The sequence below is a fragment of the Mesitornis unicolor genome, unplaced genomic scaffold (genome assembly GCF_000695765.1).
Source record: "Mesitornis unicolor isolate BGI_N332 unplaced genomic scaffold, ASM69576v1 Scaffold36874, whole genome shotgun sequence".
NCBI classification, from domain to species: domain Eukaryota; kingdom Metazoa; phylum Chordata; class Aves; order Mesitornithiformes; family Mesitornithidae; genus Mesitornis; species Mesitornis unicolor.
In genome coordinates this window covers 1-19,294 of record NW_010178676.1, presented here as the reverse complement: position 1 = coordinate 19,294, position 19,294 = coordinate 1, and the positions used below count along the sequence as shown (strand labels likewise).

General features: G+C 37.3%; 1 protein-coding gene across 1 annotated transcript; it reads right to left on the bottom strand.

The window, feature by feature from the left end:
- Window positions 1-666: 666 nt before the first annotated feature.
- NSUN2 (NOP2/Sun RNA methyltransferase family, member 2) lies at window positions 667-19,281 on the bottom strand (the record flags this gene model as incomplete). The annotated part of the gene is made up of 18 exons (XM_010182538.1): window positions 667-1,221; window positions 1,888-1,927; window positions 2,796-2,934; window positions 3,168-3,248; window positions 4,514-4,649; window positions 5,027-5,119; window positions 5,648-5,823; window positions 6,955-7,051; window positions 7,662-7,792; window positions 10,715-10,788; window positions 12,556-12,686; window positions 13,811-13,885; window positions 14,291-14,483; window positions 15,245-15,329; window positions 17,958-18,029; window positions 18,639-18,744; window positions 18,858-18,968; window positions 19,133-19,281. Coding segments are annotated over 18 exons (2,295 nt in total), but the record flags the coding sequence as incomplete, so codon positions are not given.
- Window positions 19,282-19,294: the final 13 nt, after the last annotated feature.

Here is a 19,294-nt window from a genome sequence, read left to right as displayed (position 1 = left end):
CAGTTTTCTTTAAACTATTACTTCAACTTTATAGCAGAAAGTATCTTGCAAAAATTAGATGACTCCCACTTGAAGAAATGACAGAGAAACAGATGATGGCAGCAGATTTGAGAGACAGTCACTGACTCAAACAGGCACAGGCACATTTCAAGATGTGAGTTTGAGGCATGCTCAGCACACCTGAAGATAAAGTTAATGACATTTACTAGCTGCACTTGTCAAGCAATTCAGCACTCTGAAGAAGAATCTCATATATCAGTCTCTGGCAAAATACATTCTGTATTGTTTTTTTCAGTATGCTGTGCATGGTTTTATTTTTAATAAATGTTAAGCAGATTGTCAGTTATATGTCCTATATGTGCATTTGTATGCATACACACATTTATTCCCTTATCCATTAAATGACCTGCGTAAGTAGCAATCAGGTTGGGTGGTAGGTGGGGTAAGCAATCTGAGGAGAAAAAAATGCTTTTCTATTAAAGAAACCTCAGTTTTTCTTTCTGAGGGGACTCTTGACCACTTACACAGACAGTTCATTTGCACATACCATTATTCCATTTCAGATACAGGATTTAGATTTTACTGGTGCATGGTCCATTGCCAGCAACAGACACACAAACCCACCAGTAATATGGAGCTTAAAACTGCAAAAAGAAGACACACTTGAAGAGAAATTTCTTTATAAATTTCATTTAAAAAATAAAATGGGTGAAACTTTAAAAGAGGAACATCCCATTCTAACCAAAACTTTAAAATATACTTCCATGCTAAAAGCAAAGGTCTGGATGTGAGGCTCATGGAAGCTTCCAAGAAACTTAATCTTTCACTTCACTCGTATCTGCGTCTCTGCTTCCCTGGCTGACATGACTGTTGGCATTTTTACTAGATTGATCAACATCCTCAATTTTATTTTCTACTTCCATAGCACTGCTTTCAACAGGACTGTGGGAAGATTCTTCACCTATTTCTGCTTCCATTTTTGTGATTAAATCATGTTCTTTATTTTCCACATCCATTCCTTCCTCTGTTTGCGCCATCCTATGTTGAACTTCTTCCTCCGTTTTACTTTCCAATTCCTCCTCTTTCCTCTTTGCTTTAAACACTTCAACTCCCATCATCCTCAGGTAATGAAGTCTCTCGTTCTTGGGCACAAAGGCACGGAGTGACGTCTTTCCTTGCCAACCACACAGCACTATAGGACACTGAAGATCATCAGGTTTTCTACAAACAAGCAGTTATGTTTGGTCAACTATGAGAAAATTAATCTTCAAAACTTAATTTTATAGCCATACCCTGATAAATAAATGCACAATCTTCAATAGTGAATGGATTTTATAACTATTTGTAGAAGACACAAGTACATTGGTCTTAACTTCAATATCTAAACAGGTACCTGCTTCTCTACAAGCAAGCAAGCAAAAAAAATTAAGCTCACTGCTATTAAATTTCTGCAAGAGGCAAAGTAATTTCCTGGTTCTGGTTTCAGAATTAATATAAGCAACAGCAAGATGAAAGTTTACATTTAAAAAACTCTCAAAAGCTTCTGATACTGCTTTCTCAACAAAAATGAACAGTGAAAAAGTTTAACTTTTTCTGCTCCAAATGCTGGACTTCACAGGGAAACAAACAAACAAACAAATGACATGCAATCATACTATGCACCTCTGGCAGAACTACCAGCCCTGCTTCATAAAGCTAAATCCTACAACTGTTTCAAGAATACACAGGCAAGACAGCTTCTTTCCCTGTTGTGTTCTTTGTGTCCTGTCTGGCTTTACTGTTGACCTCACTGCATCTCTCTGCCTCCACTTCTATTTTTGCTGAGTGAAAACAAAGTCTCGTCCAAGTTTTAAAACTGCATAAATGGAAAGCAAAAGATCTACTTACTCAGGGTCTGGGTCGTACTTCAGAACTATACTTCCCATTGCTACAGGGAGGGTGGGTAGGGGGAAAAAACCAAAACAGATGTGTTACTTGGTACAATGTTAAAATTACTGCACCTTGAAAAAGTTCAAGAAAACATGTTTTTAGACAGACACACAGCATAAGCTGGTTAGTAGTTATCTATGGCAGTACAGTAGACTATAGACAATGCCAGTTTTGGGTTTTTTTTTCCAGATCAAAGTATTTATATAGTTTCAAAAGCAATTGCCAACCTTGCCCCCTCCCAAACCCCAAGCAAACAAATTAAAATACAAAACCACATAATGGATTAATTTACTCAGTGAAACCAGCAAGGAACTTTTACTTAAGTAAAATGAACACAAGACTCTGCCAGTTCAAACCTTAGAAAAACTGTTCTTACCATTTTGTCTCATCAAACACTAAAGTACAAGGACCAGCAATGACTTGGAAATAAAATAACATGAACAGACGACTGAAAACCATCTTCATTTCTTCAAGCATCCACCATAGAGGAAATAAAAATCTAATACATCTAGGCATTGCAGATGACAAACAGTTTCAGCTGGAGCACTAACAGCTGTAAAAATCGGTAGCATACGTAAAATCTTTGTTCTTCAGATATTTTAAATGCTGCCTCGCAGCATTGCTTCACAGAAGTCACAAGTTGGGCAACTCTTCTGTTCTCTGGCATTCATCAACCTTAAAGGTTGTGACCAGAAAGGACTACAGCTTCTAGTAGCATGCTGGGTTTCAGTAATGCTTGCTTACCTAATTAACAAGTATATTTAAGATAAATTTAATCAAAATTTTTAGCAAAAAGAGTTTCTATGACAGGATTTTCCATGTATGTATAATAATAATTTTGTCATAGCACAAACTAGAAGGCTTACCAATGTCTTTGACTTTCTTCTGTGTTTCACTGCTAAATTTACTTAAGAATGGATTTTCCTGGGTTAGCAGAATTTTAACATCTTCTATGCAGATATTTATAATCCTTGCATGAATGAATGGGTACAGAGTATAAATTCCCTGTTTAACAAATAAATATAATTATTTCAAGATGCAATCCCTACTTTCTGAAGAAAAAAACCAAACGTTAAAAGCAGTATGTCCTATAGCTAATACCAGAAAACAACTTTCACATTTTAAACCATACTGAAAATGCAAATTGCCATTAATCTGACAAGGTTAATGCCAGCTGTGCTATAGGCTCTAGAGGAATCCAAAGTATCTCGTTTGAAAATACAATGCTATGTAATTACCTCTTGTGCTAATCTGAATGCACATCCAAACTGTTCACCATCACTGTTGCGAGACCAGACTTTTATCCCTGTGTTAATAACCTGAAAACAGCAAAGCCAATAGGCATCATTAAGGAGTATAAATTCTAAATCACCACTCTGAACTTTGTTTTTCCCCAACTGTTTGAATAAAAGGAGGAAGAAATTATAATTCTGCCATAATGTTTGCTTGTTTGTACTGGACACTGAATTAATTTCATGTGAAAATCCACTCAAGGGAACAAGGAATTCCCACTATCAAAACATAGTTCTGTCTCAACATAAACACCTTTTGCTCCTTTCCATGTTGAAAACTAAACACTGAAGAAGCGAGAGTCTTAAAATGAGGACAATGAACTATTAAGATCTAATTTTAATTTAGCTTGAGTAAGAATTTTCTGGATTACTCTGGGAAAGTCAATCAAGGACAGGATTTTAAAAATGCACAAGTGCTTAATATTAGGACACTATATCCTTTGTGGTACCCAAAGTCTCATTGCCTAATATAATGCACCAGTTTCTTAAAATTTTGTCAATTATGTAGCCATTTCCTGCATTTGGGATAAAAGGATAATTATTTATCCATCTCAAAGATCTGTTGCAAAGATATAATAAATATCCTTGAAAATTTTCAAGATTTGGCTGGACAAGGCCCTGAACTGTATCTGATCCAGCTTTGAAGTTAGCTCTGCTTGGGGCAGGAAGCAAGCTGGACTAGACAATTTCATTCTAACTTAAAGGTCCTTAAATTATTAAGACAAATCTTTAGCATTTGCAAGGCATTTTCCATGGAGAGTCATATAAAAATAAATTAATTTTCTCCTTTAATTCACAAATGCCATTCACTTATACCATTATCATTAAGCTTTTCAGAATGTTCAGTTGTTGAAATTACTTTGACTCATTTCCATGTAACACAGCCAGCTGAAGTTAGCCATTATTTTTTGTAAGCTTTCACAGCTCTTAATCATATCTTTCATAATTAAGGGGCTTATAAATACAACAGTGTAAGTGTAAACTTGTAAAGGTACCTGAAGACAAGAAGATAACAAGACTGGTGCATGTACAGCAGTTATATATTCCCTTCCTCAACTTTTAAGTTCCCTTCCACCTGCCAAAAAGCATACCAATTTTAATCCTGGAGACTGTTATTTACCTCTCAGACAACTCTTCATCTCCTTAACAGGGGAGGGATTCAGACCAGAAAAAAAAAAAAAGGCCTATCAGAAGGCTAATCCTCTATATATTAAGCTCAGCACTAAAGTTCAATGAGACATCCGCTGATGCTTGTGGTCTCAGTTATGAAAACGTGAAGAGATGAACCATACCTTCATCTTCTCACTGTTGTTCAGAAGCACATTCCTCAGCTCCTTAGAAACCATGTACAGCTGTCTCTTCTTTCCTTCTTGAGTTCGAGTTAGTAAATTCATCTTGGGAAATAATGGGTCCAATGCATAAAACTTCCTGTGGCCATAATAATTGTTTACATTAACTGAACAATGAAATGACATACTCAAAATGCATGGGTTAGCCCATTTCCTCAGGCTCTCTCTGCAAACACTTAACAGTTTGGCTCCAGAATACAAAGATCTGACTTTCTAAGATGAATGACATCAGAAAAGGCAAGCTGTCACAGGCACTAAAATACACTTGAAAATTTCCAGTGCAAACTATAGTTGGCTACTTTCATCTAAGAAGAATTAAAGTGTTGAGGATATGAGGACAGGGGCATCAGGTACAAAGTTAGGGAAGAGGTTTTATGTGCGACCAAGCAGACCCATCTTATGTGACGAATTGAACTACTAGGAAGCTTACTGCTAAAACAAACATTGTTTTCTTACTGGATAGGAAGGAACAATGGATCATCTTCAGGGAGAAACACAAAAGGGTCTTCTTTAAAACCAAATAACTTCATTTTTTTAGATGGTGGTGGTCTAAAAAGAAAACACCATTGCATTGTCAGTTTTAGTAAAAGTTCTTTGCCTAAAATCAGTATATTCAGGTCATTTTAGTCACCACTTGCCTTACAGTAACAATAGTATGCCAAACAGAATACTGGTATTTTCCTGTGCTTCACTAAGACAACATTACCCACAATTTAACTCCTTAAAATGAGGAAGTGAAAGCAGTGCTTGAAAACAGAAACCACAAAACAAGTAAAGAGATTTCTGAGGGAGCAATTGTGAAGACAGTAAAGATCTTCCAAAGGTTAACTTCTGAAAGTAGTTTTTTCCTTAACAGAGAAGAAAGGACTAACAGACTTTGCAAATGCTAATAAGAAAAGTGGTTATTTTCCTAACTTGCTGAAATACAAGACAGAAAATGTGGAACCGTAGGACAATTGAGGAAATTCATTCGTTCTTCTTGATTGACTTCTAAATGAGTCCAATAACAAAAGAACTATAGAATACTCAGCAGTTACAAAGCTGTCACAGGACACATACTTAGACATGGTCCCTTACCCACATACTCCTTCCTTTTTGCTTTGCTCAGTGTCTGAATTCTGCAATTCTTGCATTTTCCTAGACTCTTCATTTTCAGCAAGTGTCGGTTCTTCAGTAACACATTCAGAGCCATTATGTGAATTAGCTGCTGTCACTTCTGTATCTCCTGTTCTTTGTGGTAATTTCTGATGAACCTATTTCAAAATGCAGTACTTTCAACAAAGCGAAAGTAGTATCTAACTCATAATAAAAGGTACCTATGTTCTCTTTGCATGTGCTTAACTCTTATCAATTTGATGTAAGTGCTTAAAGAGATCCGTTTAGGGAGTTAATCTGATTACTAAGTCAAGATACCATTATAAGTTGCATTTGCCTCTAGTACTGCTCTGGACAATTTCTTACCAACTGTCTTGGACAGCTATTTTTGTACCATTTACAAAATCATGTTCAAGCACTCACAGAGAAGACTATTTCAAGTCAGAATCTACTGCTTTCCTCCTGGCACTCAAAGCGACACACACATCCTGCTGCTGCACACTTTCTGTAAGAGTGCTACAACATCAAACTTAGAACAGCATAAACTATTTGGATGACGCTTGCTTCTGAATAAATGAATAAATGCTTTTTCCTTATTGCCACGTCTGTTTTACTCAAGGTGATCTAATGAAGCAAATCAAATAAATGGAAGCAGCTAAAAAGGGATTTACACAAAAAGTTGCTTTCAAAGATATGAGCAATCTAAGATCAAATAAATCTTGTCAGCCTAAAATCCTGTTGACAGGATTTTAAAGACAATTGACAACAAATGGATTAAAGTCAGATGGCTGAAGCTGCTGCTGCTCCTAACAGTTTTACAACCATTCCCCCTGCTGCTGATCTGCTAGACTAATCTGCTAGTGAATCACTCCTGAGCAACCAGCCAGAGAGTAAGATAAACTGAAATCAGAACTAGCTTACAGCACACCAGAAAAAAAAGCCTTCAGCAGAGGGACCACACACAGCTGAAGGAAGTGACAGCTTTAGCTACTCAATCTAATCTGCTTCTGTCATTCCTTCAAAGCCTTAATTTTAGGTTCAAGTTTTATCTTGCTATTTCACTATGATTTCAAAATCCCACCTCCTTTTTTTTTCCCTCTATTTTGAAAGATTTATTTTTTTAAAGTTCTTAAGGGATTTAGGAATTTATTTTTAATTGACACGCTGAACTATAAGTGAAGGACAGATACAAAGCAGTTATAGTATGTTTTTTATTATGTAAGCTTTCAAAAAAATTCCAGAAATGTTATTAAAATGTAACATTTTAGCGTTTCAAAAGAAGTAGCTACCTTAGGCTGGCGTTTATTCCATGGCATTGGAGATTTTTTTAATAGCACAGCTACAAAGAAGCCTCCTGTGTTCTGGTGATGTGGCAATATCCTAAGACTAGGAGGGGGAGAAAAATGTTTTAGTGCATTTCATCACCAACATTCAGGCTCTCACAAAGTACTGTAAGTGTCACATTTATATTTACTTTCAGGGTAAAATAAGCACTCCTGGAAGAATTACGCAGATTTAATTTATCAAGCTAGAAACAGGATCTAAAATAGAGCATTCTGGCAAAACAACTTGCATGAGTGCAACACATTCATTTCACCATTCGCATATGAGCTTTAATGACTCATTTCTAAACACTATTTTTAGAATAGCTATGGAAAGTTTTTCCTAGAAAATAAGTCACACTGGCAAAATGTTAAAGTTTTACATACTTTTCCAGTGATTTTGGCTACGTACCTCTATTGGATGCAAAGAATTTGACCTGCTTGTGCAAGTACTTATTCCTTGTAAGCAAGTTTCAATACTTTCTCTCAGTTCACTGGAATTTAAATATTGTGTACTACCATTACATATGAAGCAATCAAAATATACTCAGACCTATACAAGCACAGGGCTGTACTGCAACACATTCCTAATCTGACCTCCTAATTATAATTTGCCTGCCACCATAACGAGGTAACCACCAAAATATCATAAAACCTACTCTTGAAAAACTTACCAGCGCTCTAGATTCATTGCCTTTAGCTTCTCTTCATCTTTTACTGGAAACATAGTGGGACGTATTTGTGTTTGTCTATTTGAAGGAACATCTTTCCATTCTTCAAACCACTGTCCATCTTTCAGCATTACCTTCAAGGAAGTAAATATAAACACTGTGAGGAATATGGGTCACCATTTTACAAGTTTTAATCAAAACACTTTCAAACGAAGGTTCAGACGCCAAAAAGAGAAGTTATTTTCTGGTATAGTAAACTAAGCTTCTTAAAGTGTATTGTTTCTACGCGCATTTTATGTATGCACTTAAGAGCAGAAGATTCTTGCCAGCTGCACCTCTTTGCTCCACTTTGTATGCTTCAAAAAGTGTGCAGTCAAGTAAAGACCAGCACAGAATCAACTGCAGTGATCTCTGTTAATCTTCCAGAACGTATAGAACACCAAAATCCAAAGGAAGGACAGCGGTGGAATATATAAGATTAGTAAACCATCAGATTTAGGATGGATTACTTCTTTTTCTCCATGAGACTGACTGTGAAACATTCTGCTACAAGCAGCTTCCAAGCAGTATATAAAGGAAAATGGCTACTGTAGTCTAATAGTGATTAGAAATGAGGAATCCCTATTTCATTACATAAGAAAGATGCAGGAGTGCAACAGCTTGGTAAGCACAGAGCCTTATGACACAGGCATACATAGGTCACAGACAGAGATGTTTTCAAGTAGAGTTACTGAAGAACCATGTCACCGTGAATTTTCTAGTGTCTATATCTTTATCCAGGACTCAGAACACATCTGTAAATCCACTCTAAAATACTGCATGGACATAACATCGCCTCATTGCATCTAAGGGTCAAGGCTTTTGAAGGACACTGAAGATACAAGCAGAAGGTTAGAGCCAAAGCTCTTGTAGCAAGGCATTTTGAATGCTCTATAAGCAAGAATACCAAAGTGGAAGGGGGGAAAATATCAGGGAAAATCTGACTTCAGAACTCTAGATGACTGGTTCTCTACTGGATGCTAGGACTGTAAAAAAGGTCACATGCAGGAATGTGTGAGGTGAATGCATAAAATTAATGACTAAAATGAAGCCCAGGCTTTGTTGTTCAGCCAACAAAGTAGAGAAGTTACAGTGATGGTGATTTCAGGACAAATTACAATTTCACTAAGAATGTTAGAACACAGACTTCAGCGTCAGGAAGTCTGGCATTTCTCAGTCATTGATCAGATCACAACTAAAATATTGTGCCTTTGCATGTTCCTGAAATAGAAATGACTGTACTTCCAGAATTAGTATTTCAAGTCCAAGTATGCTACATGTCTTATTGCTAGACGGAGATAAGATAGACTGTGATTTTGAACTGCACTTCTTTGGAATTCATGACTTCAGCTTGAGAAAAACAAACAATGGGGCTGATAAATAACTGCAAGTACAAACAAGACTAGAACTATTTTGGATGTACTAGAATAACTGCTTAACAGCCCTGCTCTGTTTAGTTGTGCTTTACCAGTCTAACTAAACAATGTAACTGCTGCAGTGACAAAGCATCAAAGAACAGGCTGAAGTCTTCTGCACATGTTGCTAGCCCCTTATTAAGGCAGAATGAAGACTAAAAGTATTGCAGAAGTAGTTTGACATATCTGAAGTTAAAAAGGTTTCTTCTTCCAAGACTCTGAAATAACTCAATTGAGTTCACTCATTGTCACTTAGGGAGAGAGTACTGAATGCTATTTCCGAGCACCTAAGTGTCCCTTGAAAAAAAATTTTCTTATTTTTATTTTGCTGTTTCCAGAGATTTACAGTCAAGTGATGCTCAGAAATATTCAATGTAATCACTAAGTCATAGCGCTCCCATTGAACAGATGTTTCACCAGGAAACAAAAGACCATACCACGTGAAAACAGCACCAAAGCAAGCAAGTACATTCAATGATGAGCTAGGTTTGAAAAAATACAGTAGCAGCAAATAGAGGCCGGAAAAAATCTTGCAAACTTTCAACAGACTTTATTGGCCTATTTTTTAAAATACCCATTAGGGAGATTTATATTTTAACCACAAACACGGAAATAAATGTCACAGGGAATAAAATACACTCTTAGTGATCTTGTATATATTTTGTAGCCTTATAAGGTACAAAAGAAAGTAAAATTAAGACCATAGAGCCAATCATGCATTCTACATTTATCCTTCAGGTGCAAGCATACAATTTTAAACTTTTGGAGCTGTAAGAAGAAAGAAACCAGCTAGTTTCTAAGCTGGCTTTCTAATGACAGAACATAAACAAACCTTTATTCCATGCATCCTGTCCGTTAGCCTACACACAGGCACAAACCTGCAGACTGTACCATTGCAAGAGACTAGTGAAACTGTGAGAGAAGACAGCACAACCAACAGTGTTGCAGAAGCACACGCTCATAATTAGAATTTAATCAGAGCTTCTCTCCCTACTACAAGGTGGGGGCTTCTACTTTTCTTGATTATACTCTTAATGGGAAGCTGAAGAAGCTTTGGGGTTTTTTGTCCCTCCCTACCAGTCTGTTTGCAGAATTGAAATCACATACGGTCTGGAACAAAATACAGGATTCTATTAATATTCTGAGATTACTCATGTAACTGCAGCTTTTATAGCTTATTTCCAGAAAGGGTTTAAGAGCTTTTACTTCCAAATGATTCAGATGGACCAGCTAAAGAACCACAGAATCTTAACATTCACAGAACGTAAAGACAGAGGGAGCTTAAAAAGTGGATGAAATTTTGTTGCCATCTACAGGCCATATGGTGCACGCAACAGAAAAGGGAATTTTATTTAAAAAGTATGGGAGATAGAGCAAAGGAAGCTAGAGGAAAAAGAGGAAAGCAGATGAGGAGACAAAAATTTACCATCAGAAAGATTTTTAGCCCTCTGTCCTACAATGCTATATTGAATACAACTACAACAGCGAATCACTACCATTAATTCAGCTCAATCTAATATTTTGAAGTTTTACTCCACAAAATTTCCTTCATTTAACACTCTACGACAGACCAAGAACTTCACAGAAATATTAGGTAAGTACCTTCCATTTTGTAATTCCTGGCATCCTTTTCAAACCTGGCAACTCAGTAGAGACATCAGCAAGTTCTAAGGCACCTGAAATCCCAAGAATAGAAACACTCTTCAAAACAGAATTTGACAGCTGTGCTTCTAATTAACTTTTATAAAAACACTTTTCCTTCAAATTTAAGGCCATTTAAAAATTTTCAAGAAACAACGTCTTATAAAATTATTACCATGTAACAAGAAAGATGGTAAGGACTGTTCATAGTAACTACAGGAGTTTGCAAGCTATACATGAACTAAAATATAATGGTTGGTTAGTTTCTGTAGTAGCTGCATATAGTAATATTCCACAACCTGTATTGTTACACATCAGAGTTGCAGACAATGTAGCCATAGAAGCTTTTATTGTTCAAGCCCCAAGGATAACATTCACTTGCTGGGACACATCATGAGGCCTCAAAATGAGCCTCAAAATAGCCTCTCTGGGCAGAGACAAAACCCAAACGCTACAGCCTAATACTGCAGTCAGGATCCTTACTTCCAAGAACTGAATTTGCCTCCATCAACATCCATATTGCTTCCTGCTCCTATCTAAACTAGTCCTTACTGCTTTCCAGTCTTGTAATAGTTAAGCTTAACTCTGGCAGCCTTCATAAGCCAAGCATAACATAATTTACTGGAAATGTGTCTATGTTTCTCTTTACACTCAGTCTGCCAAAAAAAAACCCACCTCTAAATAAAAATGTCATTAGAGAGGAAATTAAATAGTCAATTCCTAATTATCTGCATGTATTTTAGCTAAACTGCTCTTTGAGAGAATGAAATTTCATGCATAATTTGGGGCCAGAAAGAAACTGACTCAAAGAAAATATTATGGAAAACAGGCTATTCTACTTCCAGAACCAGCTTAACTCCAGGAGTAATACAGCTGCTTCTGCTCTGTACAATCACAGAACGTTAGGGATTGGAAGGGACCTCAAAAGATCATCAGTCCAATCCCCCTGCCAGCAGGAACACCTAAATGAGGTCACACAGGAAGGCGTCCAGGTGGGTTTTGAATGTCTCCAGAGAAGGAGACTCCACAACCTCTACAAGGTTCAACTTAAACTCTGTGGAACTTTTCATGCAAAATCCAATTAGATGTCTCCAAACTCCAGGTTACTGACTCACTAAAAAACTTCTTTCATCAGCTCAAGACCAGAAGTTTGAGCTACTAAGCCCTACTATCATAAACTGATGCAGTGGAGCTCATCTCAGTTTTTCCAGCTCTTGTTAATTCAGATGAAGGAGACTTAACAGCAATTTATGCAAGCCTTCATATACAAGTCAAAAGTGTAAAAAAACTGCATGAGCTTTAAGCTCATTAAAATTTCAAGTATGTCAAAATGAGGGTCAAAGGATGCCAAAGGTATCAGTGACTCCCACCTACTGGTATACAACAACATTCTAACTACTTAAGTGCACTCTGGGCTTTTTACTCCTATGGTGTGCAGTAGCAATGTCCCACATCATGTTTCTTAAAGTAAATATGAATGTCAGACAGGGGCTCCAACCAATGGAACAGGTTAGAGGTCAGGTAACACAGACTGAATTCTGTTGATCCTTAGAAGTCTTTTGTGTGTCATTGGCAGAACCTCTTCAGGTTTTATATTTGCACCTGATTTAGCCTCACTTAAGACAACTGCTTATATCAACACCATTGAAACCCTACTGGTACCCAAAAATTGCTGCAGTTCTGCATACTAGGAGCACGTTACCTACACTAAGCTTATTACTAGTACTGTCATACACATCTCCTTTTTTGGGCTGAGAAAAAAAAAACCAATTTCCCCACTCCATCCAGGCTCGCATTCTCACCTTGACTCTTTTCCAGCAGAGAAGCTATCACAGCCTCATTTTCAATAGGATTCAAGGAACATGTAGAATACACCATTCTCCCGCCTTCTGCCAGCTGCTCAACGCCACGGGTGGCAATTCTTAACTGCAATCTAACAGAACACTCTTGGTTTAGCCAGGTGTTATTCAGGAACCAGAAAGATTTGCCATCAAATTTCTTACAGGTGAAGCTATACTGCAGACACAACTCTCCATGGACTAAGTCAGCACATACTGAGTTCCACAGCTCTCACCAGTACACAAACTAAAGTTAGTTTTAAACTAAGTCAGCTTAGTGCAGTCTACACTGCAGGCACACTCACAATCACACCTATTAAAACAGCAATTAAATCAAACATTAACACCACTGCATAACTTTTAGCATAACAATCTGTATTTTGTTCTTACTAGAGCCTCATTAAGTTTACTACAAAGCACTCAACACTAGAAAAATAACCCCCCAAAAACTTATTCCTCCAAAACCAAGCGTTAAAATGAGGAGCAATCAGACTATTACAAATATTATTAAGCACACAGCTTAGCTAGCATTGGCCTTCTGAGAAAAGTAACAGAGTTGGATCACCAGCTTATACCCTTACCTGCACACTTACAACTAAAATAAAACCTGTCATTATGAGTTACCAAGCAGCAAGTCACCACAGGTCAGCCCAATCACAGTAACTGACAGCATTCCCAGCCTGTTACAATGCACAGTGAAATTTTCTACTATTTTTCACCTGTATTTAAATTACTGCTTTTTACCATGCACCTGCACTCATTCACCATCAGTTAACGTGAATCAAACTAAGCTAACTGAAATTGTTTACATATTATTTCTAACTTGCTAGAGATGTTAAAACATTACTATTAAATTTTACAAGTTTCTGTATTTTCCAACAGTATTTTACCTGCCTAAATGCTAAGAATCCCAGCCAAATTATTTGTTCCCTGTTTTATTAGCCACCTTCTCTAAATTAATTCAGTGAATATTAATATGTCAGTTACTCACAAGAATATAATAAATTTATATTCACACACTCCGTTGGAGGTTGGCCTCACATCTGAAGCACTATGCTTTCTCTGAATAGCACATAAGCTCTTGATTTGAAAGAAAAGTTACTCTTCTCAGTCTCTACTTTGTTATGCATTAGCATGTGAATGCATCCAGATGTTGAAGATGTGGGAAAAGGAGAAAGGAGAAATGAAAGAAGTGCAGATGTGTAATAAGCATTTTTACCCGTGGAGCTGCAAACTGTTTTGAGTTGTCCACTTCTTCCACACATCAATGTTTTTCCTCATGGTTCCATCTCCACTGTAACAGAGGTTGACCAGATTTCTGTTATTTGTTTCTATTTATTTATCCAAGTCATTTATAGCAGGAAAAAAATCAACAGTCCCTCTGCCATGTTAACAGCACGTTTCTCCTATACTGTACTGTTTGTTTCTAGACTATCTTTGTATTTCAGTATCCTGGGTGTAAGCTCAAAATTTGAAGTCCTTCAGCTGACCAAATTTAAGTACCATTTGGAGTGAAAAAAAGTTCACCTTGACTTGGTATCCCCCTTACCTAAGACAGTTTAAAGGATTCACCTGTTTTGGAAGTTACTATAAATCATAACTCACTGAGCAACTCAAAAAGAGTAACTTGGTAACACAAAAATTCTAGAACTGCACTTAGTACAGTAAAATCTGTTAATAAAGATTACATGCAAGATACCTGCAGGGGACGTCACATAAAATCCTGTCATAGAAGAGGACCTCTTTTCTTCCATCAACATCTATTTGTAGATTAGGAATGCTGGAGGCATCATGATTTACCACCATGATGCACGGGCTGTTTAATCTCTTAGCCTGATGAACCAGCAAATAGCAGCGTTTGTTGTCGACATCATTAGCAATTACAAAACCCTCTGGGAACATAAAATAGTGGGAAGATGTTTTATCATTCAACAGCTAAATAATTTCACATAGTTTCACATAGCCTTACCTCCAAGACTGTGTAAACCTTTCACTAAAGATTTTTACTTAAAAGACTACTTATGAATAGAGGATGCCTTAATTAAGATAAAATAACATAAAGCACATTGAGGTTTAATCGATGCATCACATGCAGTCTCAAGAGTTCTAGCGTACATGCAGCGGCAATAAGACACAACCAAGGGCCCTTCAACTTTTCACTCTCAAAGTAAAACCCTTGTAACAGAGAAAACTTTCACTGGCACCAAAGAGAGATGTTCAGTAGAATGCAACTTCACAATTTCTATCAGCAGTATTTTCTGTGAGCATCTAACTGAAAGTAAAGATTCTGAAGCTTAGAAAAAAGATAAATATGACCATTTTAAGGCTAGAGCAGCTTAATCAGTATAACAGGATACAACTAAAACACAAAGGCTCATGGGCCACATCTACTAAGTAAACCTGATTTATATATAAAAATTGATCACATCTACTTTTAACTGAACTAAGAAGATATATGTATCTCTTCTTCAAGCCAAGGAAGCCTACAAACTTTCAAGGAAAAGGGGAAGTACTTCCCATCTCATATCACTCAATCACTTTGGGAATTCAATATGTAGTTAGCAGTTACTTATCTATCATATTAAAAATAATTTACAGGAAAAAGCAGGAATTCAAAATCACAAAAGCTTTTGGTAGTTTTTTCCAGACTTACTTGGAAAAGGAACATTCATGTCCGCGTGCAGCATTTCAATGAGTTGTGCAGTCTTAGATCCAGGTGCAGCACACATATCTAGAATCTACAAACACCAGAAAGTTAAAAAAAAAAAAAAAGTCTTACCTTGTATCTTTTAAGTACTTGAGAAATTTACTGTGTGTTCTTGTATGCAAAAATATTTCATTTGAACAACTGCAGAATTATGGTTGTTCTGAACAGATTTGCAAAAGCACAAAGTACAGCTCTGTTCTTTGTGCGCATCACAGAATGCAGCTTTATCTCCAGGGGTCTAAAATATAAAAAGGATTTTACTCTGCAAGGTACAAATACATCAGCTGAAAAAAATCTGAAAGACAAATCTGAATATAGATATGGGGATATGGTCCGTTTATCAGCTTACAAGCAATTCCAACTGAAGTTAATTGGAACCTTACATACACACACACATTAAGGGCAAAGTTACATTAAAGAGCAAGTAGTACTTTTCTTTAACTATCAGTAAACTAATCAGAGGCTACCTGACACAGTTGCTTACATACATTATATATAAATGACCTGCTATCCCTCCCCACATATTTGCATTTTAATGCAAAAAAATAAGGGCAGCATAAACTGGTTGTTTCTATATCCTGGAAGCACTTGGAAAGTGTACAAACAGTCATCAGGAAGCAGAACGGAGCTGCACAGACACCAGCACCTGATCTCTAGACTATCTCTCCCTCCTGATTCATCACAAATTTGTGTTGTGATCGAATCATTCAGAGAGCCACTTTTGGAGAAACCATTTGACAGCTAACACTGCTTCCTTAAGGAAGCATAGAGCCTCTCTTCTTCTCAAAAACATAGGACTGACTCTATCTTCTGGACCTTTAGCTCCAGTAAAAGTTAGCTGAAGTCACACAACAGGATAAAAGATGTGGATGGATCTGCTCAGATCCTTGTGCAAGCCCCTGGCATGAACAGGACTAAACTGGAAGACAGATCACAGAGAGATGCAAAGAGTGTTTACTGATTGTTCCAGAGAGCATGTGATAAGAGCTGCCATGCAGCTTCTGGTAAAACACACTCAGTAAGACAGTGTCATATTTGTTGTTTAAAGTAACAGCTGTGATGCTACCACTTTCTACTTACTTTTGTAGATAATGCAAAAGATAATGAAGCCTAAACACGCTCTAAACTATCCAGCAAACTGATGGTGAGGGAAAACTAAATTGTGAAAAATAATTAAAAATTAACCCAACTGCAGAGAGGTTTGATAGTCATCAAGCTGATCCTTGTGTAAGACAGGAATCAGTGTGCAAGACACGACGTACAGAACATGCTGGTTAAGCATGAAAAGTAACCTGCAATTCTGGTCATAACAAGCAGCTCAGAATATAAGGCACTAAGGACCATAAAAGCTCCTAAATGACAACAGCCAAGGCATCATTACAGCAGCTATTTGCTATCTTGCCTCAAGAGAGGATGAAGAACCTATTTCGAGTCTGACTTATGAGGAAATTTGTGAACTTTACCGGCATTTCTGGAAAGTGCTTACTGAAATATAGTCACCAAAGTTAAACATTCAAAGCAAAAAAAAAAGGTATACTGCTATCTTAGTATATCCTACATAAGTAAGGTGTGTGCAAAAATTCTTTCACAATGTGTTTTACATTAAGTCAAACACATTCACTACCTGCTCAACTCTAAGCAAAACTCAAAATGTGTCTGTGTCACATTAGAACTGAATCTATGACTCGATTCATTATTCATTTTATGAGATGAGAAGACCATGCCTGATGTAACATAGCCATCAAACCTGTGTCATACATTTTGTTGGGGTGAGAGTAGGAGAAAAACTGAGAAGTTATGTATGCTAAGTAATGTTAATATAAAAATAACTACGTACTAATGAGTCTTTAAAATACACAGGTCAGAAATCTGAAAACACTTAAAATTTTAAGATACAGCACGACAATTTTACGGAAGAAGCGTATAACATGCCTGCTTGAGACAGCAAGACACTTCAAACTAGCTCATGAACAAATTAATAAGGCAATCTGATAGATTCCTTCTGCAAATACGTATAGAGTATGAAAGCATCACTACGGTTAGAATAGGAAGTTTGCTACCAGCTATCCCCATTCCTACAATCTGCCATTAGAAAATAACTTAGGCATTCCTTGGACGTCTCAGTTAATGTCAGCAATCTATACTTTTTAGCCATCACCATCAGCAGGTTTCAGATCACCCAAATTAGTTTGCCTAACAGATTTATAAAGCAGAAGTTTGCAACTTCTACGAAAAGCAGAGAGTTGAAAACTAGTAGAGAAATTATAATTTGGATCTGAAAAACTACATTTATACACAGTGTGGTGGATAGCAGGAAGTTAAAAACAGTCATCTTACTTCAAAAGGGGGTTGAAACACGAAAACACAACTTTGATGCAGCTAAATATATTTACACTTTGAAAGTAAGATTATGTAACTACTTAGAAATTAATGGGTTTTTTTACAGGGTATTACATAAAGCTGAAAAAATCAGATGTTTCTGACAGTTTCTTTCGGATATGAACACTATTTGACTGCTGTGGTTTATATGTAGAAAGCATAAAATATACCAACGCAAAACAGAATCGTGTATCAGCATTGATACTGCTGTTGTAGTTTGTAGTCTAATCAAACTAGCTTCCAGGATAATACTCTAGTAGAAAATATATTCTAGAGTTACCTTATGATGAGGGTCAACATTAAGCAGCAGAGGTGGGATCATACTAACAGCCTCCTGACGACTGATATTTCCCTTGAAAGGAAAAAACAAACCCAAAACAAACTTCTTATTCCATTCCAGAAGAATGCCTTTCTTTTGCAATAGATATTTAAAATTTCTATGTAGCAAAATAATAAAGCAATTGAAAACATGCTATTATAAACTTAGAATTAAATTTTGTTATCACTTAAACAAAATCACAGTATTTCACCAAATTAAAGTTTCTGATAATTGTATATTTACTCCAATTTTATTAATTCTATGGATGTAATTTCTGCTCAAAAGAGATGAGAAACTGGCTTCAACCAAATGAGAAACATCCATCACTAAAGGTAAGTCTTGACATGTACACACACGCACTTCTTACCAGATTTAAACATCTGTTTTCTAACAGCAACTAATTATTTTGTATTCCCAAACAAAAAAAAAATTGCAAATGTTTAGGAGAAAAATTTGTGACTGCAGTTACACGTCAGAGTCATAGGATGAAACACTATCAACAGCAACATAAAATTCTGATTCTTCTAAGCTACTCGACTTCTAAGAGAAAAGGTACAGTCTCAATTTCTCATGATGCATTTAAATAAAACACTGCTAAGATTACAAAAGAAAAAAAAAATCAAGATTTGTCCAAAAACTTACACATTCTGTCTCGCTAACCAGAAACTGATGAAACTTTTCCAGCTGCGGCGACTTGCGTAAGATTTTTCTACTCAAGTTCGTGTGCCACGCTAACTCTTCTGGGTACCTGAGGGAAAGGAGGTAGAAAAAGGGCAGGGACGAGAGAAAGCAGTAAATCAAGTTTGTCATGCTCGGTGCAGGGAACACTCAGGTGCCTTATTTCCCTCCCAGCTCACTCACCAGCTCAGCGACTGTGGCATTTCAACTTTTTGGCCATCCACCTCCAGGTCCTGCAGCTCTTTGAAGTACTTTTCCTTCAAGCAGTGGAGAATCTCTTTGGCATGACTGCGAGAGACAGAGACCCGCAGAAGATGACCGGATTCAGACCCACCTTTTCCGGACAGCACACCGCCTCCAACGGCGGCTCCCCCCCAGCCCAGAGCATCCGGAGGCCCGGGGCATGCCGGGCCCAGCCCCCCTGTCCCTCCCCCCGGTCCTTCTGCCCCTCCCTTCGGTAGCCGGTGATACGCAGCGTGGCGGGCAGCGGCTCCCTCAGCGCCGCCATGAAATCGTCCCACTCGCCAGCGGGCACGATGCCCAGTTCCCGGTAGTATCGCTCAAACAGCTCGTTCTCCTTCACGATCTCCGGGTAACCGCCAGCCCAGCCCTAAAACACG